The following is a 21,952-nucleotide window of genomic DNA, read 5'->3' as shown; positions in this document are numbered from 1 at the left end:
CTCCACAAAAAAGAATTGACTCAAAACATGAGTAGTTCTCAAGTAGAGAAAGTGAGCGAAGCCAGTATCTGCTTTGTGGACTGATTGTTCATTTGTCGTTGAGTTTAACTTTTTGTGTTTTCAGAAGGAAGTGGACTGGAGTATAATGGAGGCCTCAGTAATACTACCCATTCTGAAGAAGAAACTCGCCTTCCTTTCAGGTATGTTTTCTTCTCAGAGTTGAGAGTGTTTGATGTGTAAACTTCTTTGAACTTCTTTTCTCTGATAAATTCAGCAGAAAAGCATTCTGTTTTCCTGCAAAGGTTTGGTTTAGAAGATACTGCTTTTCCTCAGGATGGATAGCCTTGGAAGCTATCTGCCACTGCTGCTGCTTGACAGGCCAGTTTTCACTGTTACAATATTTGATTAAAATGACCCAACAAGGACAATGTTAGGGTGCCTCACTTCTACAAAATAGTGATGCATATCAGTTGTTCCTGAATGACAAAGTAACAAGTTTTTATTACATTCCATCTCCTACTTTTATCTTTAATTTTCTATGCTAAGTTTTATACACTGGGAAGTTCTGAAATATTAGTTATGCTGGTTTCATTTTTTTGCTGTCAGAAAGGCTTGAATTTCCATTTAGTAATTAACCTGAAGACTAAATCAGCTAAGATGAGGCAAGGAACAGCTGTGAGTCTGTTACTGGGGTGCTCCATCAGATACAGTGATTGTCTGGAGTTTGGGCCATTTAATAAAACTGCATGTGCTTTATAACAGCTTCTGGAGCCCTGCAAGTTTAGCTTTATGCAGGATGTAGTACCTTGCCTTTTTCCTCCTGTTCTGTTTAGTTCTTGTTATACTTGTCTTGGATACACCAGTGGCCTGTTTTTAAAATATTTCACATATATTTGTAGATTGGCATGATTTTTTCCAGTGTTAAATTCTTTTTTCACTATGTAGTTTCTAAACTCCTTCTCCTTTGGTTTGAAATTTATATTTTCTGTATTCTTTCCTGATTGGAAGTATGCGAACATTCTTTGCATATGTTGTATAAGTTAAGCAGCATGATTCTTATAAGTGCAATTTCTTAAGGAGAACACATACTTATACTTCTGCTAGTTTTAGTCTGATTGTTCTCCAAGAAGATTGTTTCAATTTCTGCTTCTGCCAAGAGTAGATGAAATTGCTGGTTTTGGCACAAGGCTACCAATAGAGAAATGCTGTTCTTTTGTCAGCAGTGGCCTTACTGCTTTCTGTAAAGCTAGCCTCAGTGCAGTGTGTGAGTCTGTTCACCGTACTGATCTTAAAGGTCGTCCTTTGGGTTTCTGTCCCACTTTTCTTCATAGAAGTACACAGGTGATTATTTTTATTATCCTGTATTGAAAGGCAAATGCATGCAGTTCAGTGCAGTCCTGAGTAGTAACCTTGCCCTCTGAAGACGGTTCTATGGTGGGTTAGACTGCATTCGTGCTTTGGGGAGCAGCATAACTTCCTCCCTTGATCACTGATTGTTTTATCCAGTGCTTTCAGATTAAAAAAAAAAAAGCCTAAGTGTTTTAAAACCAACAGAATTATTCAGAGAGTATACTTTACAAACTTTTTTTTATAATACTTTTTTTTAAGAAAAAAAAAAAGTAAAAACCAGAGGCCACAGATGCATTTCAGGCTTTCAGCCAGTTGAGTTGCCCCTTCTGACGCCAGCTTGCCACATCAGTGCTGTTTGGAGTTTGAGCTGCTCTGCTTGTGATCCTGCTTCCTGTTAATATGATTTTCAAGTTGGTGGAGTGCCCCATGCTACTCATGAAGGAGAGCCGGCTGGAGTTCCTGATTTCTAGCTTAGCTTAGGAATATTTGTGAGTGAATCAGTAACCATTGCATAGAAGATGCTATCTCTGTTTCTCTGTTTCTCTCTTTCTCCTTCTTGTTCTTCTGCCTTTCAAATAAATAAATAAATAAGTAGATAAGTAGAGGCCAAAGCCACCGCCACAAGGTGGCGGCTGAGTCCTTGGCTTTGGGCGGCCAGTGCACCAAATGGTGCCAGGCTCTGCTGCTGGCCATCCAGTGGCAAGTTCTGGGGTTTTTATGATATGAGATAGCTGCTTAGGGACACCCATGAATAAAGCCAGCGATAGTGTAGGTGAGATATGAATCCCTGGTGATTCCGAGGAACAGGGACATGAAACTTTAGGGCAAGTGTGGAACTGAGACCTGAGGGTTTGGAGGGGAGCGCCCATAACATCTATTTGAGCCAGACTGAAACACCAGCTAAATTAGGAATCCTGAGATTGGCTATTAGCATAGAGTTCACTGACTGCCACACACTGGTCCACACCAAAGCTCTGGATGGGGGCCTGTCTAGCTGGGCACCATCACATGACTGGGTGGTGGAACAGGGGACTGGTCACATTTGGCAGGGTCAAGACACTTACCAGCACATGAGGGAATTTGGTCCTAGAGTGAGCTCTATGGGGGAAGTGTGGGCCTAACCTCGCAGGTTAGTTCTCAGGCTGCGGTGGCGAGGGACTAAGCTAGGAGTGACCATGGCACCTGCCATCACTTATGGGTAAAGGAACCAATGGCATTCTGGGCAGGTCAAGGCAGCAACATTTGAAGGAGCATCCTAAAACAGGATGTGGAGTAGGCTAGCTGCAACTGGAAGGGGGCAGACTGGGCAGGGCCAAACAAATTTCAATTCAAAATAAAAAGAATAGAAATCAGGATGAAGCACATGTCATTCCAACCCAGGCTCTTACAATAACTGGTCTACAGGAGGCAGGGATACTATGCCACAGCATTCAAGGCAAAGGCTGAGACAGGTGAGGGGAACACCTGTTGGCCTCATGTGAACTAGATCAGGGAAGGGCCTGATTGGTCTGACTGTTCCGAATGGTGCAAGCAAAATTAGAGTAGGCAAGGGTTGGTAGGGCTTTGCCACATCATCAGATGGCAGAGACTGGCACCGGGGCAAATTCTGTTAAGTTAAATACCAGAACCACCTGGAGAATGCATAATCCAGAAGTTGGAGTGGCCTAGTAGGGAGATAATGGGCACCTCCCTCGTGGCTAACTACTCCCACTGGAGAGCAAGAAAACCAGGACAGGGGCAGAGTTGCTAAACAGAAGGGCACCTGCCAGTATGTGTGTGGACTGGATAGTGGGCTGGTTGGGTCGAACTAAGCTTCAATGCTTAATGGGAGGAGGGACAGACTGAACAAGCCTGCGGTACATACTTGCAAGCATGGGAACTAGGGAACAGGCCTGGTGGGGGTTATGGGGAGTCTCCCCAGCTGGGCTACAGTTCCTACTGGTTTGCGTGAGGACCGAGTATGAAGTGGGTAGGATCAAGCTGGACCACAATACCCATTGGTCCAAGTGGATGACAGGGTTGGAAACATAACTGACCCAGCGGAGACTGGTCACATTAAGCAGGGCCATGACATTAACAAACACACTAGAGAACCATATCCGGGGGAAGATTCTGTGGGGGGAGTGTGGGCTAAACCCTATGGAAATTCTAGCCCCACAGGTTACTTCAAAAGATGGAGTGGTGGACTAAGCTAGGTGTGACTGGGGAGCCTGGCATTGACCACAAATTGGAGAACTGATGGCAGTCTGGACTAGTCGGGGCAGCGGCGCTTGAGTGTGCATCCTGAGTGGGGTTTGGGGTGGGCCGGACTACAACATTGACCAGTTCATGCAAAGTCAAGGGGAGGGCCGGACTGCTCCAGGCACTGGCCTAAAGCCCAGTGGCATGTATGAGAACTGGATCTGGGGGAATCAGGGGAAGAAACTTGGGAAGCTCCCCTGGCGAGTCATAGCTCCCACTGGTGAATAGGTGGTCCAGACCTGGGGGTTGGACAGGCTGGGCAAAGTAGCACCAACGGCCCATCAGTATATGAAAAGACGATGGAACAGGTGCACCGGGCAGTACTGAGCAAACCTTAGCCCACAAGTAAAATTGGAAACCAGAGTGGAGTACAGGACATGCTCAGCTAGGTTTTTGCATCAACTGGTCTGCATGAGCCACAGATGCTGAGCCACAGTGTCTAAGGCAGGGGTTGCGACATGTGATGGGCTGTGCCAAGCTGAGTCAGAGCAACCACTGGCATGTGTGCAATCTATGGCTGGGAACAGGCCCGGTTGGGGGGCTAATGGGACACCCTAGCTGGGTGGAGGTTCCCACCAAGGGGCGCACAAGCTGGAATGGGGCTGCATTCTGGTCAGGATACAGTTGTAGTCTCCCTTGGCACAAGTGTGGACTGGGACTTGACGCACCAGGCCGGGCCAGACTGCAACACCTTCTGGTGTTCTGGAGGACCAGGGTAGATGTGAGACAGACTAGGCTAGGGCTCAACCCCAACTGAGCCATATATCAGCTGTATGTGGGTATGCACGAGCCGTGGCCGGGCTGAAATATCCTACAGCAAGAACCAGAATGGGTTGAAGGCCAGTTAGGAAAAGCCACTGTTCCTGCTAGGACAGGAGGCGAACTCAGTAGTACTGGCTCATGGACCCACTGGTATGTATGAAAGCTGACACTTGGAGGGGTTCTGATGGAGGAGCCTGGGCAAGTCCTCTGGCAGGACACAGACCCTGCAGGTTTACACAAGAAGCATGGAAGGAAACAGCCAAGAGGTCATGGAAAGTGTCCCACTGGCATACATTTGGCATGGGTTGGGGGCAGACCAGGCTGAATCAGTTCACGTCATCCACTGGCAAATCCAAATGCCAGAACAGAGTGTGGGTTGAATCAGGTTCAGTTGTGACAAAAGCAGTACACAACACAGAATGCCAAGGTGAGGTTGCCTGAGCCAGATGTGACCGCAGCACTCAACCAGCACACGTGAAAACTAGAAAGGGACGGGCAGAACTGGCAGGGAAATAAGGGGTGGTTCCCTTGCTGGACAGCTACTCCCCCTGGAGGGCATGAGCTGGGATGGGGGCAGACCAGACTAGGCATGGCTACGACACCTGTGCACCTCCCATGGACCAGATCAGGGAAAAGCCAAGCTGGGCTGATTATTCCTACTGGTGCAGTCTACAATTAGAGTGGGTGAGGGTTGTTTGGGCTTAGCCACATCAGCTGGTAGAAGCTGGCACTGGGGGCTAGTTCTGTCAAGTTAAACCACAGAACCACCTGGAGAGTGCATAATGTGGGATTGGGAATGGCCTGGGAGGGAAATAGTGGGCTCATCCCTCTTGGGTTACCACCCCCCACGGGAGGGCATGAAAACTAGGACAGGGGCTGGGGTGGCTAGACAGACACCCAGCAACAACTGTGAAGGCTGGACAGTTGAGCTGGTGAGATGGAACAAGGTTTTAATACCCATTGACATGTATGAGAGCAGAAGAGAATGTGGGACAGACTGGACTAGTCTGCCACACATACTAGCAAGCCAGGGTTGAGGGTGGGCCTGGTTGGGGTTATTGTGGGGCGCTCCAGCTAGGCTGCAGCTCCCACTGATCTGTCTGAGGGCCGAGTATGCACTGGGAAGAACCAGGCTGGCCTGCAAACTCCCATTGGTTCCAGAGGAAGACAGTGATGGAAACAGAACCAACCCAGCAACTGCAACCACCAGCTGATCAGGGCAATGGACTATACTGGGCCCTGTGCTTGCTAACACATACAAGAGTCTAGTCTGGGAACACCTCAGACAAAATTTCTTTGGGGATCCCACCAATTGAGCTTTCGGACTCAGAACGCTAACCATCAAATGACAGAGGACAGAAAAAGGTCAATCAACCACCTCAGCTATATGTTGGCAATGAAAATACTGGGCAAACGGTGATGCTATGATGGACTATGTCGATCATTGGAATCTCCCACAAACGCATTGTGCTTGTACTGGTGAGAGTGGCAGCAATTCAGAACTGTTGAACTATCAGAACCACTTGAGCAAGACCCTTGGAGTATGCCCCATATTTGGAACCTGGGGTGGATGGGAGATTGGGTGGGGCTTCTCCCTTAAAATCCACTTTTACATCAGATATATTAAGGAAACAATATGGAACTAATTGTCTTAACCATCTTCCTATAGTGCTTGAATCTTTTTACCCTAATTATGTCAAGATTGTCAAAAATAATAAATTAATTTAAAAAAAGTAGATAAGTAAATCTTTTTAAACACCATAGAACCTATATTCTAGGTAAAATAAGTGAAACTTGTAATTGTGTTAGTAAAACTGGATTCAAACACAGATTATTCGAATGATGTTTTGGTGTCTATTACATTATGGATCTATGTTTTCTCTACTAGGAGGAAAGGACAGACGAAGTGGCCTGATTCTGACAATTCCATTATGCCTTGAACAGACAAATATGGATGAGCTGAGTGTCACCTTAGACTACCTACTCAGCATTCCAAGGTGACTCGGAAGGTGTCTTTTCTTATATTTAAATGTGATGATTGCTGCTATTGTTGAGGTATTCTGTGCTATCTCATCTTTTAATATTAGCTGTGAAATTGTAATTTAAAATGCTATAGTCAATAATTTGTAGTATCAGGGCTGAAGCTGTGGTATAGCAGATAGACCCACAACTTTTCGACACTGGCATCCCAAGTGGGTGCAGTTTGAGTCCAGCTGCTCTACTTTTGATCTAGCTCCCTGCTGATATGCATGGGAAAATAACATTGGATGGCCCAAGTCCTTGGGCCCCTGCACCACAATGGAAGACTCGGAAGAATGTCCTGGCTTTGGTCTGCCCCACCTCCAGCCATTGTGGCCTTTTGGGAGTGAACCAGTAGATGGACAATACTCTCTCTCAACCGCCTGCATGTTCTCTGTAACTCTGCTTTTCAAATAAATTAATGTTTAAAAAACATTGTGATACAGAGATGAAATGCTTTATACTCTTTTTTTTTTTTTTTAAGGATTGTTTGAAAGGCAGCCTGAAAAAGTAAGAAGGGGATGGGGTAGAGCTACAGAAGGTGCTTGCATTTGCTTGTTCACTTCCCAAATGACCTAAAAAGACTAATCAGAAGCCAGGAACCTGAAACTCCATCTAGGTTTCCCATATGGATGGCTGAGCCCCAGGTAATTGGGCCATTTGCTGCCCTCCTAAACAGATCAGCAAGGTGTTGAATCGGAAGCAGAGCAGCTGGAACTTGAGCCCGCACTCAGATATGGATGCTTATGTCACAAACAGCTTAATGCATTGTGCCGCAACACTGGTCCCTACTTTGTATTCTTGCTGCACTTTATAATATATAGATTTCCAAATGCATATACTTTCAGCTTTTTAGGAACACATTTAAACATTCATATACCCTGGGACTTAAATTTAGAAAAAGATAATTTAGTAAGTAGCATCTTTCATTTATGTTGCTGTTCCACAATCCTTGGGCTTTTTTAAAATTTCTTTTCCTTTTTTTTTTAAGATTATTTATTTTTATTGGAAAGTCAGATGTACAGAGAAGAGGAGAGACAGAGACGAAGATCTTCCATCCTATGGTTCACTTCCCAAGCTGCTGCAACGGCTGGATCTGAACCAGTCTGAAGCCAGGAGCCTCTTCTGGGTCTCCCATGCGGGTGCAGGGTCCCAAAGCTTTGGGCCGTCCTTGGCTGCTTTCCCAGGGAGCTGGATGGGAAGTGTGGCTGCCAGGATTAGAACTGGCACCCATGTGGGATCCCTTGGCTGTTCAAGGCGAGGATTTAACCACTATGTTATTGCACCGGGCTCTCCTTAGGCTATTTTAAAACAATTCATTTAGTTATTTTGTAAGTTAGCTATAGAGGGAAAGGGAGGGAGTTCTTTCATCTGTTGTTCATTCTCCAGATGTTTGAGCCCTGCCCAATTCTGGGCATTGCAAACCAAGACTCAGAAGCCTCATCTGGATCTTACAGATGGGTGGCTTTCACTGTTTTCCCAGGCACATTAGAAGGAATCATGAGTGGTGGCTTTTTCCACTACACCACAAAACTGGCCCCAACTTGTAAGCTTTGATACATGATGATAGACTAGTGGGAGTTTAAAACTATTATTTTAAAAAGTGTAAGTTGGAACTGGCGTCTGACAGTGGGTTAAGCTGCTGCCTGTGATTCTGCCATCTGATATGAGCGTGGATTTGAGTCTAAGGTGCTCCACTTCCGATCCAGCTCCCTGCTAATGCACCTCAGAAAGCAGTAGAAGATGACTCGACATTTCAAATTGATGGTTTCGGGCCCACTTCCAAAGATTCTCATAGGCCTGCTCATTAGAATGCTTTTTAAATTATTATTATTATTATTATTATCATCGTTTTATGATACAGTTTCATAAACCCTGGGATTTCCCTTATGCCATTCCCAAGTTCTCACCCCAACCCTATATTATTACTATAATATTGTTCATCATAAACAGTCATATATCCATGCAGGCATGGACAATGGCAGAGTCCAGCATCCTATTGTCAATATATAGTTAACAGTTTCATTGGGAGTCCATCTTTGATCTGGAAGTAGAGATGCCTACTGCATTGTATCCTCACATCTGGATATGATAGTCTCCATTACACAGTTACTATACATCCCGTTAAATGAAAAGCCACAAAACAAAATCAACAGGAAGAAAAAAGTAACTAAAAATGACATAAAGTTAAATAACATGCTACTGGATATGATTGTCTCTATTACATAGTTACTGTAGATTCTCTTAAAAGAGAAGCCACAGGGCCCGGCAGCGTGGCCTAGCAGCTAAAGTCCTTACCTTGAACGTGCCAGGATCCCATATGGGCGCTGGTTCTAATCCCGGCAGCTCCACTTCCCATCCAGCTCCCTGCTTGTGGCCTGGGAAAGTAGTCGAGGATGGCCCAAAGCTTTGGGATCCTACACCCATGTGGGATACCCGGAAGAAGTTCCTGGCTCCTGGCTTCAGATCAGCATAGCATCGGCCATTGTGTTCACTTTGGGAGTGAATCATCGGACGGAAGATCTTCCTCTCTGTCTCTCTTCCTCTCTGTATATCTGACTTTCCAATAAATAAATAAATCTTAAAAAAAAGAGAGAAGCCACAAAACAAAATCAACAACAGGAAGAAAAGAAGAAATAAAACATGCCATGAATTTAATAATGTGCTACTGAGTGACTAATGTGTCGCTGATTTAAAACAATTTTAGAACAAATGAAGTTACTCCTACCCATTTCCAGGATTGGTGTGTGGTTTAATGATCCTGTTGTTGGTATTTTTCCAATATGAGTGGAAGAGATATCTTCCAGGGAAACTTTCAGACCTATTTTTTTCCAACTTTTGGAATAGAAAAATTTTGAGAGCTCATTGCCAGTGTATTGGCATTGAACAGTATTGCTAATTCTTTGATCTTCTGGTTGCCATGTGGTATGGTTCCTCATTGGATTTCAGGTCATATTTTAGTAATCAAGACTAACTGTACTTTGAGCCAACAGATTAGGGGAAAATATTCATAAAAGGGTAACTGAGAAATTGGAGACCATTTCAATCAACTGCTTTATTTTACAGTTGAGAGAATTGAAACTCTGAGTTACATGCTCTGAATTACACAGCTAATTAGTAGCAGTCCTGAGATGAAGGTCTGTGGTTCCTGATAATCTAGGGCGTTTTGCACTTCAGATCCAGTCAGTGCATTGTAGCTAGATTTTATATGAAGTTCTGTCCTAAGGTTCAGATGAAATGAAAACTTATTAGTAGTTAAAAAAATACTCTTTAGGGATCAAGTGTTTAGTCTATTAGCACTCCAGTGTCTTGTAATGGAATACCTGAGTTCCATTCTCAGCTCTGACTCCTCACTCCAGCACTTGCCTATGTGGACATTAGGAGGCAGCTTGGCAATGCTCAGATTATTGAATTATTGCATCCCATTGGAAGAAACGTGAATGATTTTTCTGTTTTCTGGCTTTGGCCTGGCCAAAGCACCAGCTGTTACAGGCATTTGGGGATGAACCGGAAGATGAGACCCTCTTTCCATCTTATTGTGGGAAACTCAGACAGAGATGGAATGCACCAAGACTCTCAGTAGGAAAAGCAACTTTATTCTTTATGCTGGTAGGCCCAGACAAGAGTTCTTTATCCACATTCTGGGCCCCAAACAAAGCAGAGTGTTGTCTTAGTTAGCCTAGCACAAGCAATGTTAAGTTCCATAATGCATATTCAGTTATTTAATTTTTGACTGGATATTTTGATTTGATAGCCTTGCCCGTACAACTTGCTACACATTCCTGCATGCACCTGAACCACAGTTGCCCTAGCAGTATTACCTTAGTTGAGCTAGTTGAATTCATGGTAGTTCTCAGAAGTGCACAGTGACATCTAGGTACATTTTGGCATTTCTTTGAAATCCCTCTTGCAACCCTCTTTGCCCAGAAAAAAAGCTTTGCTCAGAAGCATTTATCATCAGTTCTTTCCTGGGATTTTCTAAAGAAGAAGGGTTGGATCCCTTGAAAGTCCTACTATAGTCTTCTCTCTCTTCCTCAGTCTGTTCTCCTTTGCCTCTCAAATAAATAAATAAATAAAAGTTTTTAAAGTTCATAGAAAAATAGAATTAAAAAGTAAGTATATTTTGCTACTAAAATGAATCTGTGTATAGTTTTTTCGTAGTGTATATTTCCATAAAATTTTGCGATCCCTCTTTTGGCCATATTGAAAAACAAACCAGACTTAAAAATGTAGTTATAAAAATGACTTATAAAATATAATGACTTGAAATGTAATAGTCATATAGTTTTATATGGATTTAAACTGATAAAGTTATCCTTTGATTTTTATAATAGTTTTGTGAGTGCCAGTATTTTATAGATGTTTGTTCTGTCTGTTCATAATTCTGAAAAGCTATCTGGCTATCTTTGCTTAAAGGAAGTCTTCCATAGAAGCCAGATTAACACACACACACACACACACACACACACACACACACACACACACACACACACAATAGGGCCCACCTTTGTGTAGCAGTGGCTTCCAGTCTTTACTCCATTTCCACCACAGTGTCCTCCCTCAGTGTTAGGCAATGAGAAGACATTTTCAATGTGAGTAGTATGCCTATAATTGATCACTTGTTTGTCCCTTTAGACTTGGGAAAGTTCATTATGTTTAGAGTGTGGCTGGAATAACTGTTTGTAGCTTTGGGTTTTTATGAGACATGTTTTGTAGAACATGTAAATCTGGGTTTTCCAGTTTTCCTCCTCAATAAGTACTTGTATAATAATACATGGAGGAGAATAATTGCCTTGACCTTCAAGTTACTTGAAAGCACTATAGTTAAGCATTATGAATACTTTTTTTTTCATTTTATTCGTTCACAAGCATATGCTGAAAAATTGCAATAGCCCCTTTTTAAATGGAAGAGCTGAGGGGCTGACACCATGGCAAAGTAGGCTAAGCCTTTGCCTGCTGCACCAACCTCACATATGGGTGCTGATGCGTAGCACCCTCATGGTAGATCCAGAATAAGTTCCTGGCTCCTGGCTTCTCAAATGAGCTCAGCTCCAGGAGTTCTGGCCATTTGGGAGTGAACCTGTGGGTGAAATGTCTCTCTTTATAAATTTGCCTTTCCAATAAAAATAAACCTTTTTATAAAGTGGGACAAGTAAGCCAATATTTTCTGTCTTTATCATGCACGTCTAGTTCTTTGTCACCTCTATTTTCTTCTCATAGGCTTAAGTTCATGTATCAGTGAGGATGACAGATTTCTCAAGTAGTAGCCAAAAAATTTATCTGACTATATTCCCATTGACATGTAAGTTCAAGATCAATTTATGAAAACAACAGTTCCATTTTCCTTCACAGTTTTCTCTGCCTCTGTTTTCATGTTTATACACAATAAATTCAATTCAGAAGCCATTTGTTTTGGCAAAACCCAGTATAGCCACTGTATGGCATGCATTATGAAGATGAGAAGAATATGTCTTTTCTTGCAAAGATTCTTAATTTTTGTGCTAAGACTTGTAATTTGAGTCACTTTTTGAGTGACTATGAATTTAGCACTGATCATGCAGGTCACTTTAGGACTTACATTAATGTAGTCTTTGAGATAATTTGACAAGGTAAATGATTTTAACATAACTTGGTAATGTATTATTATTTTGATTTCAGAGAAAACCAATCAAGGCAGAGTAGTTAAGACGGTTTTTCAAATTAACGAAGAATGCCTTGGAGATGATTTTTCATTCTCTGTGTCTATTTTTTTTAAAGTGAACTTCCTTCTTTCACTTTCCAGCTTTTTCCAGCTAACTTTCAGGCTGGTAGCACTGATTGTTTTACTCACTAGGCATTGGTTTATGATGCTTCATGAGAATCCTCAAATCTTAACATGCATTTCTTATGTTTATGTTTTTCCTTAACATCCCATAATGTAATATCTATCGATATTATGCAAACAATAATTAGAATACTTTTCTTTACTTTTCCATCTTCTGAAAAGATCCTGGAGCTACTTGAGGGCACAAGCTGTCTTATAATTTTTACTTTTTCACTGTCCTGCATTGCACCTTATAGTTACCCTGAGTAGTCAATTGAGTATTGGTTTCTGCCTTTTCCTTTATTTTACTTTAGGACTTTTGCATACTCAAGAAGGGTTTCCTAGATCTGGTAACTGATCAGTCTCAGAGCATCTTAAAATTCTGGGAACTATTAAATATGCAGACTTGTCACTCAGAAAAGTTACTTTGATGAGTAAGAAAAACAACCTCATCTTGCCGTCAGAGTTTGCTGCTGAAGATTGAGTTGAGAAGCAAATGTGAAAATATATCATATTTCAGAAAATAAATAATAATATCAATTCATTTCTTCAGTTCTAATCATACAGATGCTGTCCTCCTCATCCCTATCTTAGGTATGAGGTGACTTCAGAAAGTTTGTGGCAAAGTGGAATTATAAGTTTATGTTGGTGCAAAATAACTTTGAAATTCAGGCATAGATTTTTTTTTAGATGTTATGCACTCTGTAAACTTGCTGAAGTCCCCACCTCCCACTCGCCCATATAAGGGAACTGAAGCTTAGAAAGGATGAATAATTATCTTGACCAAGAGCATGTGCCAGATCAGGGCCAGTGAGGGGAATCTGAACCCAACAGTCTGGTTCCAAGCCTTTGATTTTCATCACTGTACTGTGGATGCCTGTATTATAACCACAGCACTAAAACTGTTGGTAAGTTCACATAAAAGTTGGATCTGAAACTAACTGAGGTAAGTACAGTATTGGGAAAGAAAGTGAAAATATTTTAGACATTTTCTTTCAGCAGTATATTTAGTGTATATTTAAAATCAGTGGTTTTTTTTTTTCCCCTCAGATCCTACTAATCATAGCGTTTTATAAAATCATAGGATGTGAAGTTTGGACAAGTACCTCAGTGGCCTGTGGTCTAACCCCTCTAGAGATACTTGAACTAGATGACTGTTTATTAGAAATTCAACATCTGTTGAAGCAGTCTTTCCATTTTCTTTTTGTGTTTTTTTTTTAAATTCAGATTTCAATTTCAATTCAGTGTTTTCTTAGAAAAACTGGTTTACACAAGAAACTTTCAGGATGCTTAATGGATTTTCATAATCACAGACTTCTAAAGTCTGAAGTCTACAGCTACTCAGTAAGCATGTGAGAGCCTCCAACAGGCCCCTCATTGTTTTAGGAGCTGAACTGATGGGTGAACAAGCAGACCCAATTATTTTCCTGTGCGCCTCACTTAATCCCCAGGGATTGGTCAGGTTTTGCACAGAGCATGCCAGATACTCCAGACTGCTGTGCAAACAAAGCATGCAGAGTCAGGAGAGTGATAGAGTAGGAAGAGGGTGAGTGGCAGTATTTTACAAATGATAAGGTAAATTACTTTGCCAGAGATGAAGCCAGCAGAATAGATCATGAAAGATTCAGTTGTCTCAACCAGAATTGAATATTTCCTTACAGAAGTAAGAAATATGATCTCCACCTTATACCTTATACAAAAACAGCTATGAATGGATTAAGCACCTAAGTCTTCACCCATACGTTATCAAGCTATTATAGGAAAACCGGAAGCACTCTACAAGACCTAGGTGTAGGCAAAGACTTTGTTAAAAAGTCACCAAGAGCTCAGGCAATCAAAGCCAAAATAAACAAATAGAACTATAACAAACTAAGAAGCTTCTGTAGAGCAAAGGAAATGATCAATAAAGCAAAGAGGCAGCCAGCAGAATAGGAGGAAATCTTTGCACACTACATTGATAGAGGTCTACTATGCAGGGTTTGCAAAGAGCTTCAGACTCTGAACAACAGCAAAACAATCCTAACAAAGGGTGAAGGAAATGAGCAGGAATTTTTCAGAACAACAGATTCAAATGGCTAATAGACATGTGAAAAAAATGCTCAGACTTCCTTAGCTATTGGAAAAATGCAAATAAAAGCCACATTGTGGTTCCATGTAAGTCCAATGAGAATGGCTTACATGCAGATATCAGCTAACAACAACTACTCAGGATGTGAGAGAAAACGTAACCTACTCCACTGTTTCTAGGAGTGTAGGCTAGTGTAGCCACTACAGAAGTAACTATGGAGAACACTCAGACAGCTGACAGTTGATTGACCATATGATCAGCTGCCCCACTCCTGGGGATATGTCCAGATGAAGTGAAATCTTCATACAAGAAAGCAGCCTGCAACCCTGTATTTATAGCAGCACAGTTCACACTAGCAGAGCTATGGAAACAACCCAGATACCTGCCAAAAAAGGAGTAGATAAAGCAGCTGTGGTATGTCTACCTTATGGAGTATTATACAGCTCCAAAAATGAAATCATACCATTTGCAACGAAATGTTCCCAGCTGGAGACCGTTATGCTCAGTGAAATAAGCCAGTCCCAAAAGGACAAATACCATATTCTCTTTAGTGTAAGATGACCCTCATGCAGTATAGTGGAGACTAACATACGAAGTGATGGTATATTCCACTATATGTCTCCTAAATAAAACGAGGATACCCAATGAAACAACTAAGTATACCTTTACAATATGAAACTGGATTTTCTACCTTTGCTGTACCTGAGTGCAGTGATACATTTGATTAGTAGAATGTTAACATTTATAACTGATACTAAAGGATTGTACTGTTATGATATGGGAGGGTGGAAATAGCAGGAGGGGAAAAAGGAGAGGAGGATTAGAGAAATCGCTATATCTATAAAACTATATCATGGAAAATAATAATGAAAAAGGACATTTGGAGTGGAACATTAGTGAGAACATCTGAGATAGGGCAATTTGGGTGTTTTGAAACAGCGGGGAGAGTTTGAGAGAACAGAGTGCTCGAGGGTGGTCAGAGAGGGGAGACAGATCTTCTATCCGCTGATTCACTCCCCAAGTGGCCACAATGGCTGGATCTTAGCTGATCCAAAACCAGGAACCAGGAGCTTCCTTGGTGATGTTCCTCATGGGTACAGGATATCAAGGCACTGGGCCATTCTCTGCCACTTCCCCAGATCACAAGCAGGGAGCTTGATGGGAAGTGGAGCAGCCAGCACACAAACTGGCGCCCATATTGAATGTGGACTTTTGCAAGGTGAGAACTTTGCCACTGAACCATCGTGCCATTCCCAAAGGCCTCGATGTTTTAAAAGATTGATTTGTTTAGTTATTTGAAAGGAGGAACAATACAGGGAAAGGGAGTCAGTGAGAAAGAAATACCTTTCAGTTCATTCTTCAGAGGAGTTAAAAGCCAGAAACTCCATCCATGTCTCACACTAGGGTAGGAGAACATTAACGCATTCTTGGAGCGTTTGCCACTGATTTTCCAGGTGCATTAGCTGGGAACTGGTTTGGAAGTGGAGCAGGGATATTTGAACCAGGGCTCTGATACAGGATCCTGGGGCTGGAGCTTAACATGCTGTGCTTCATGGGATCAGCCGCAGGCTTCAATTCTTAAGCAGAGGGAAAACACTGCATTTTGACTGCGGAGCATGTACGAAGCAACGTCTCACATTTTTGGAACTTAAAACATTATGGTAGAAGCTACTACAGTGTCAGTGAGAGAATATTTTTGATCTCCAGAGCATGTTATCTGGTGAAGACGGATTATAAATAAGTAATTAGAATGAAGATGTAAGTGGAATTACACTGATGTCTATGTATAGATGGAGCTCTTGAGTGTAGAGAATATGCATTTAGTTGTAATCAAACAATGATTTCGTTTTCATTTCTTCCAGATAGTTTCTTTTCTCTTGTCGGATTCATCGCTGGCTCATGAATCACACAGTGGCATCATTTTACCCAAGAGGCTTTTGTGTTTTCCTTTTGTCACCCATGCGTTGGTTATTCAGTGGTGTGGTGTTATTTTTTGTTTGTTTATTTTGTTTTTTGACTCCATGATGCTGTAAATGTTTTTGTTGTTTTAACTTCATACCTGTTGTTTCATGGCTTCTCATTTTAGGAAATGTATAGTGATGGCCTAGTAAGACTACCAAATTCAGATGTGATGATACAATGCAATGTGCATCCCTACTTCCAAATCAAAGATGGACTCCCAGTGAAACTGTTGTACATATCTAGACAATGGGATGCTAGACTGTCAGACATTGTACCACAATGTCGGGGCACGCTGAAATAACAGATTGATGGCATTAGGACTCCTCGTAAAGAACTATACTGTTGTAATAAGATGGGTAAAATCAGTCTGGGGAGGTGGGGATTTAGTGGGGCAGATGTCCCAGACTCTATGGAATTATACCATAAAATTCAAAATTCAAAACAAAAAAGGATCACTGTTAAAAAAAAAAAAAAGAGTTCTGAGATGTTGACTCCATCAATTGTGTGTAGCATCCCTTTCTCTGTCTTATGGGAGTGAGCCCCCTGGAGAGCCCTCCCCTTCCCAGATCTGTTTCAGCTCAGCTACCTGGACCTGAGCAGCAAAGGGACTAGTGTCGCTGTCCCGCAGCGACGGACTTGGTGCACGGAGCCGATAATAACACGCATGGACCCTGACTGATGGTCAAAGCCGAAGTTTATTAGGGGCATCAGACTTTATACCTGAGAGTCCGTACTGTTTCCCTCTCTTGATTGGAATTCCTTTTGTTTTGTATATTACACCAAGTGTTTTCATTTACATGCTGTTTATACCAAAGGTAGCTATTTGGTTGTTGTCATGCAAATACTGTCCAATGAACTGCAAACCTGTGCTCGCTGACCTTCCAGGCTCACAATGTCCTCCTACAGACTAGGAATGCAGACATGGGTTGTATGGTATTTTTGGTTACTCCTCTAAAAATATCATATTAAACAGATTAACAGCAGGATAGGAATTTTTTAATAATAACATAAGATGATTTCAGGTTCTTCAAAGACCACTTGGTTTTGGCATTTGAAATAGTTTGGATTCTGTGTATTTTTGTTAACTATTATGGTAAGATGGGAGAAAATTAGTATTAAGAGTGTTTTTAAGCACTCTAAGGGATGAATTTAGAATGTTTTATTCTTTTAGGATCTCTGCAGATGGTATTTGTAAGCATCATTACTTCCTTAGTCTTAACAACTTAATTTATAGTATACTTTGAAATGGAAGTGTGTTGTTTATTAACACAGTGACTCTGTAGCTTGTATCTCAGGGATGTGAATAGCAATGAGAAGGAGTCCCAGATGTTGGGGATCCTGGAACTTCTCCTGGCACGAATGCCCTCCAGGGACAACTCTGTTCCCTTGCTCCCCTTGCTGTGAACTCCCACAGTGAGTGAGATGTAACTTCGCTGACTCCCCTGCAGAGGCTGCCAGCCTTGGACTGGATCCTCTCTGTGTTAGGGTGGCCTTCTTGGATGTTGGTTAGTGAGGAGCTCCCAAATTGTAAATAGGTGTAGGTTTGCTTCTTTCTCCCAAGTCTTTCTACACTGTTGGTACCTAGAAGTGATTTTTCTATTTCATCACATTTTCCTCAAGATTAGTAAGCCTCAATTTTGTACTGTAGATTGAAAAAGTGAGTACTTAAAAAGTGAAATATATTTGTGTATCTTAAGAACCAGTTTTTGAAAGTATGCAAAGTATGCAAAAAAAATTTTTTTTAGTACAGTGATGCCTGCTTAATAACAGGGATATATTCTCAGAAATGCTTGGTTAGACAGTTTTTTTCATTGTGCAGGCATCATGGAATATACTTGCACAAACCAAGACAGCTACAACATCACTATGTGATACAATCTTAATTAGACCAAAGTCCTCTGTTTTCTGTTGCTAAATGCCCTGTCACTATGTGATGCTTATTTGTGTATTCAGAGTTTTGCCATCATCGCAATGTCTTAACTCTACAACATTTTCACCAGCCCAAAAGAAAAGTGTACCCTTTAGCAGTCACTTCATATTCTCCCTGATGCTCCCAAGCCCCTTTCATCCTCGAGCCTACTGTCTGCAAATTGGTCTGTTCTAGTATTCATGTAAATGGAATCATGCATCATAGCCATTTCTGGTTCCTTTTACTTAGTGTAATGCTCTCATGGCATATCCACGTTATCACAAGTAACAGAAACTCATTTTTAATATGGCTGAATAATATTTTCTCACATAAACCCCATTTTGCTTTTCTTTCAGTTTGTGGACGTTTGGAGTGTTTGTTTTCTACTGTTAGGTGATTATTAATTAAGCTGCCCTGTATGTTTATATTGAAAGCTTTTCTGTGGACTGTGCTTCAGTTTGACTCACCTTTTGAACACTTTTCTATTTAGTTTGGAAACCCAGCTTGTGTCTTGCTTACAGAGGAGTTAGTTCCCCTGTAATCTTTGTTGTCTTACTGTTTCTCAGTAGAATTGGACATTGCTTCTGCAGTAGCCTCATTGAGACTAGGATGACTCCTACGAGGGTGTCCCAAATGACTAGTATCATCTTCTGGATTGGTGGTTCAAATCCTAGGGAAAGATCCACTGTTAACCTTTCCTATAACATATGTAGTTAGGAAGAGTGTGGGTGAGGACGTTTTCTTCCCAAATTCCTGCTTTGTCTCATAGCTGTTTCTTCCATTGTATTGGAGATCTTTGCATTAAATTGATAAGCAGAACAGCAACAATAATAACTATTTGGTATGAACTTTGAGATGTAGCTTATCCATACAGGTATCATTAGGTTTTTACTAAGGTTGACATCTGGAAAATGCTTAGTAAATGCTTGAATAATTGAATATTTTATATAAACATATATACATATAGAAATGGCAGTAACACACTCTCCCAACGTTCAGAACAATAGCACATAGTCCAACATGCAAGATAAATTTAGCTGGCCAAGTGACTGGGAATGTGAGCGTGTGAACAGAGGTAGTTCAGACATGATGTTGTTATTCAAGCTTTGAATCATTTTGTGCCACAAACACTACCTTTTCTCATTAGATTTCCTTAATGAGCACCAAGAAACCCATTTCTAGTGATTTAGTAGTAGCTTACTTTATTTTCTACTTGCAGGAAAGAGAGAAAATAAATATATAATGCACTTGGCAATCATTAATTGCTTATTTTACTGTGATCACATTTAACTAATAAAGGAATTGAGAGGCTTGAATGTTGCTTTGATTTCCTTACTTTTTAAGACGTTGACATTCTGTTTTCAAGCGTTACATTAGCTTGTAAATTCTCAAGTAAAATACCTGAGAAAGCTGAAAAAGTATCCTGAAGAATTTTATTCACTGACAGCCTAGCCTAAGCCAAGTGAGGTTAATTCGGCTCTATGGATTATTAAGTTGTAAACTTTATTTTAAATCAGCAGGAGCAAAATCTAGAACTTGTTGTTTAAAATATGTATTTATCTATTTGAAAGGTAGTTACATGAAGATGGGAAGCAGCAGGAGAGAGAGAGAGAAAGAAAGAAAGAAAGGAGGGGACGAAGAGAGACCTTAAAGCTCTTTCATCATTGGTTAATCCCCAGATGGCCACAGTGGCAGCGCCTAGGTCAAACCGAAGCCAGGGGTTTCATCTGTGTCTCGCATGAATGTGGCAGGAGCCCAAGCAGTTGGGCCATCTTGCACTGCTTTTTCCTAGGCTGTTAATGGGAAACTAGATTCGAAGTAGAACAGCCAAAAACAAACCAATGCACATATGGGATACTGCCTTCTCATTCAGCAGCTTTACCCACTACAATGCCAGCCCCTAGAGTTTGTTTTAAATTTTTGTAATTTAATACTTTGTTTTGTTTCAGTGAAAAATGTAAGGCGAGAGGGTTTACCGTGATTGTGGATGGCAGAAAATCACAGTGGAATGTGGTGAAAACAGTAGTCTTAATGCTACAGGTAATTTTAATTTTTTTCCATTAGGAAATGCTTTATGTATTTTACAGCAGATTTACAGATTGTGGTGAAACAAAGCAGCTGCATTTCATTTATTGAACTCTGCCTGGGCTTCTTACTAGTGACTAAGTTCTGAAAATTCACGTGTCTCTTCTAGGTTTATATTACTTGGTTTGCATATACTTGGATTTAAGTAGTAAATTAAATCTCAGCTCTTTTCTAAAAACCTTAAATGATTGAAAATAATCTGTCATCATGTTTAGGTAAGCAAGGTGGCTTGTGGTCCTAATAGCACTCCTGTGGATGTTATCACACCCAGCTGGGAGCTTTTGTGCACTGTGGCATCAAAGTCCTTCTCTTCCTGGGCCTATGAGGATGCTGCAGGTTGGGAGTAGAATGCCTGAGTCTGTTCAGAAGAAACTTTTTGGGGCTGTCTTGATTGTTTCTTCCTTTTGGTTTCCTCTTTCCTTCCAAAAACATTAGGATTTATAATGATTTTACTATTATTCATAGCTCAGGAGAAACTTTTGTAGTATCTGTGTTTTTAAGAACTTTGAGCAGCTAGCAAATTAGTATTATATATAAAATATATGATTATGAAGTCCTTAGCATCTGATCCCAGTCTCCATTTTATTTATTCTTATGTTCCTCACAGAATGTTCTTTGTGTTCCGGCCACAGAACAGATGCATAGTGCACTTCCATTGATTTCTTATAAGGATATTAGAGGGATTTTGACTTGAAATGAAAACATAAAACATTTGAGTGATTGAAAGGGAAGATCGGTTTCCTTCGTCTGGTTTTCCTTGAAGTGCAGCTAGAGAATGTAGAATTTAAGTAAAAGATTATCTGATTGAAGTGAAATGGCAGTCTGAGATGGTCTTTGTGTTAGCTCACGAAGGAAGCCAATAAAGCAAAGGAGGTTAATGGCAGGCTAGTTTGGGGGAAATTATTAGTTTGTAGTAACATGGAATAACAAATATTTGACTACGTCAGAAAAAGGAAGAATTTTAAATGAATATGAGAAATAACTGGTCATTGCTTTGGGATTCTGTGGAAAGAAATATAATTAAAAATTTAAAGCAATCTGAGGAAAGTGATTCTGGTTTTGTCCTTTATTTAGATGATTAGGAATATGGAATTTGAAGAATTGGAATGACTGTATATCCAGTCTGAGTTTTACTGTTTAGTATGGTTTTCAGATAGTACAATGTAAGCCTGTTTGTAGTGATCTTTTTCTCACCCTTAGAGGTCAGCTGATAGGCAAGGATTTTTAGTAACTGTGGGTTTCAAGTTAGCATAGCAAGAGAATCAGGCTTGGGCTTTATGCATTCCAAAGTGTGTATCACCAGGAGGTGCTCCCCAGGTGAGGTGTATATTGTTCCATATTCCTTAGATGTGGAGCCTGGTCTTAGCAGCAGTAGGATCTTTTTTTTTTTTTTTTTGAGAGAAGGGATATAGCCTTTGGAAGACACAAGCCCAGGAACCTAGTTGGTATCCCTTAATAATTTTTATGTCAAACATTATATCAAATATAATAATTTTTATGTCAAATACCCACCACTTTTATATTCCAAACCCTTAGGTTGAACTCTTCTCTGTAAACGTTGTTAAAATAACTATTAGGTGAGAAGTCCATTAATTTTGCCTTATGTTCTTCCTTTCATCCTGTCATTCAACTGTGTCACAGATGAGCTGTTGAGGACTTGGCTGTTTGCACTGGACTTTGATCAATGGCAGTTTTGAAGAACAGTCAATGGATGATTAAATCCCCTCTTGCGATTTCTTTTCTGATAGGTATT

General features: G+C 41.0%; 1 protein-coding gene across 3 annotated transcripts in view; it reads left to right on the top strand.

Moving 5' to 3' along the window:
- SESTD1 (SEC14 and spectrin domain containing 1) overlaps positions 1 to 21,952 on the top strand; it is a 111,505-nt gene that overhangs the window by 38,841 nt on the left and 50,712 nt on the right. For 2 of the 3 annotated variants that reach the window (XM_040971806.1, XM_040971805.1), the window contains exons 2-4: positions 125 to 200; positions 6,242 to 6,350; positions 20,064 to 20,154. In XM_040971806.1, coding sequence (XP_040827740.1) covers positions 146 to 200; positions 6,242 to 6,350; positions 20,064 to 20,154 — 255 coding nt within the window. In that variant the 5' untranslated portion in view covers positions 125 to 145. Of the gene's footprint in view, positions 1 to 124; positions 201 to 6,241; positions 6,409 to 20,063; positions 20,155 to 21,952 lie in introns of those variants that run through there. The other variant, XM_040971807.1, reaches the window with a different exon arrangement.

This window comes from Ochotona curzoniae, unplaced genomic scaffold (genome assembly GCF_017591425.1).
Source record: "Ochotona curzoniae isolate NIBS_2020 unplaced genomic scaffold, NIBS_Ocur_1.0 contig_2210, whole genome shotgun sequence".
Lineage (NCBI taxonomy): Eukaryota > Metazoa > Chordata > Mammalia > Lagomorpha > Ochotonidae > Ochotona > Ochotona curzoniae.
Note: the sequence above shows the minus strand (reverse complement) of the source record. Positions and strands in the feature narration are given on the sequence as shown.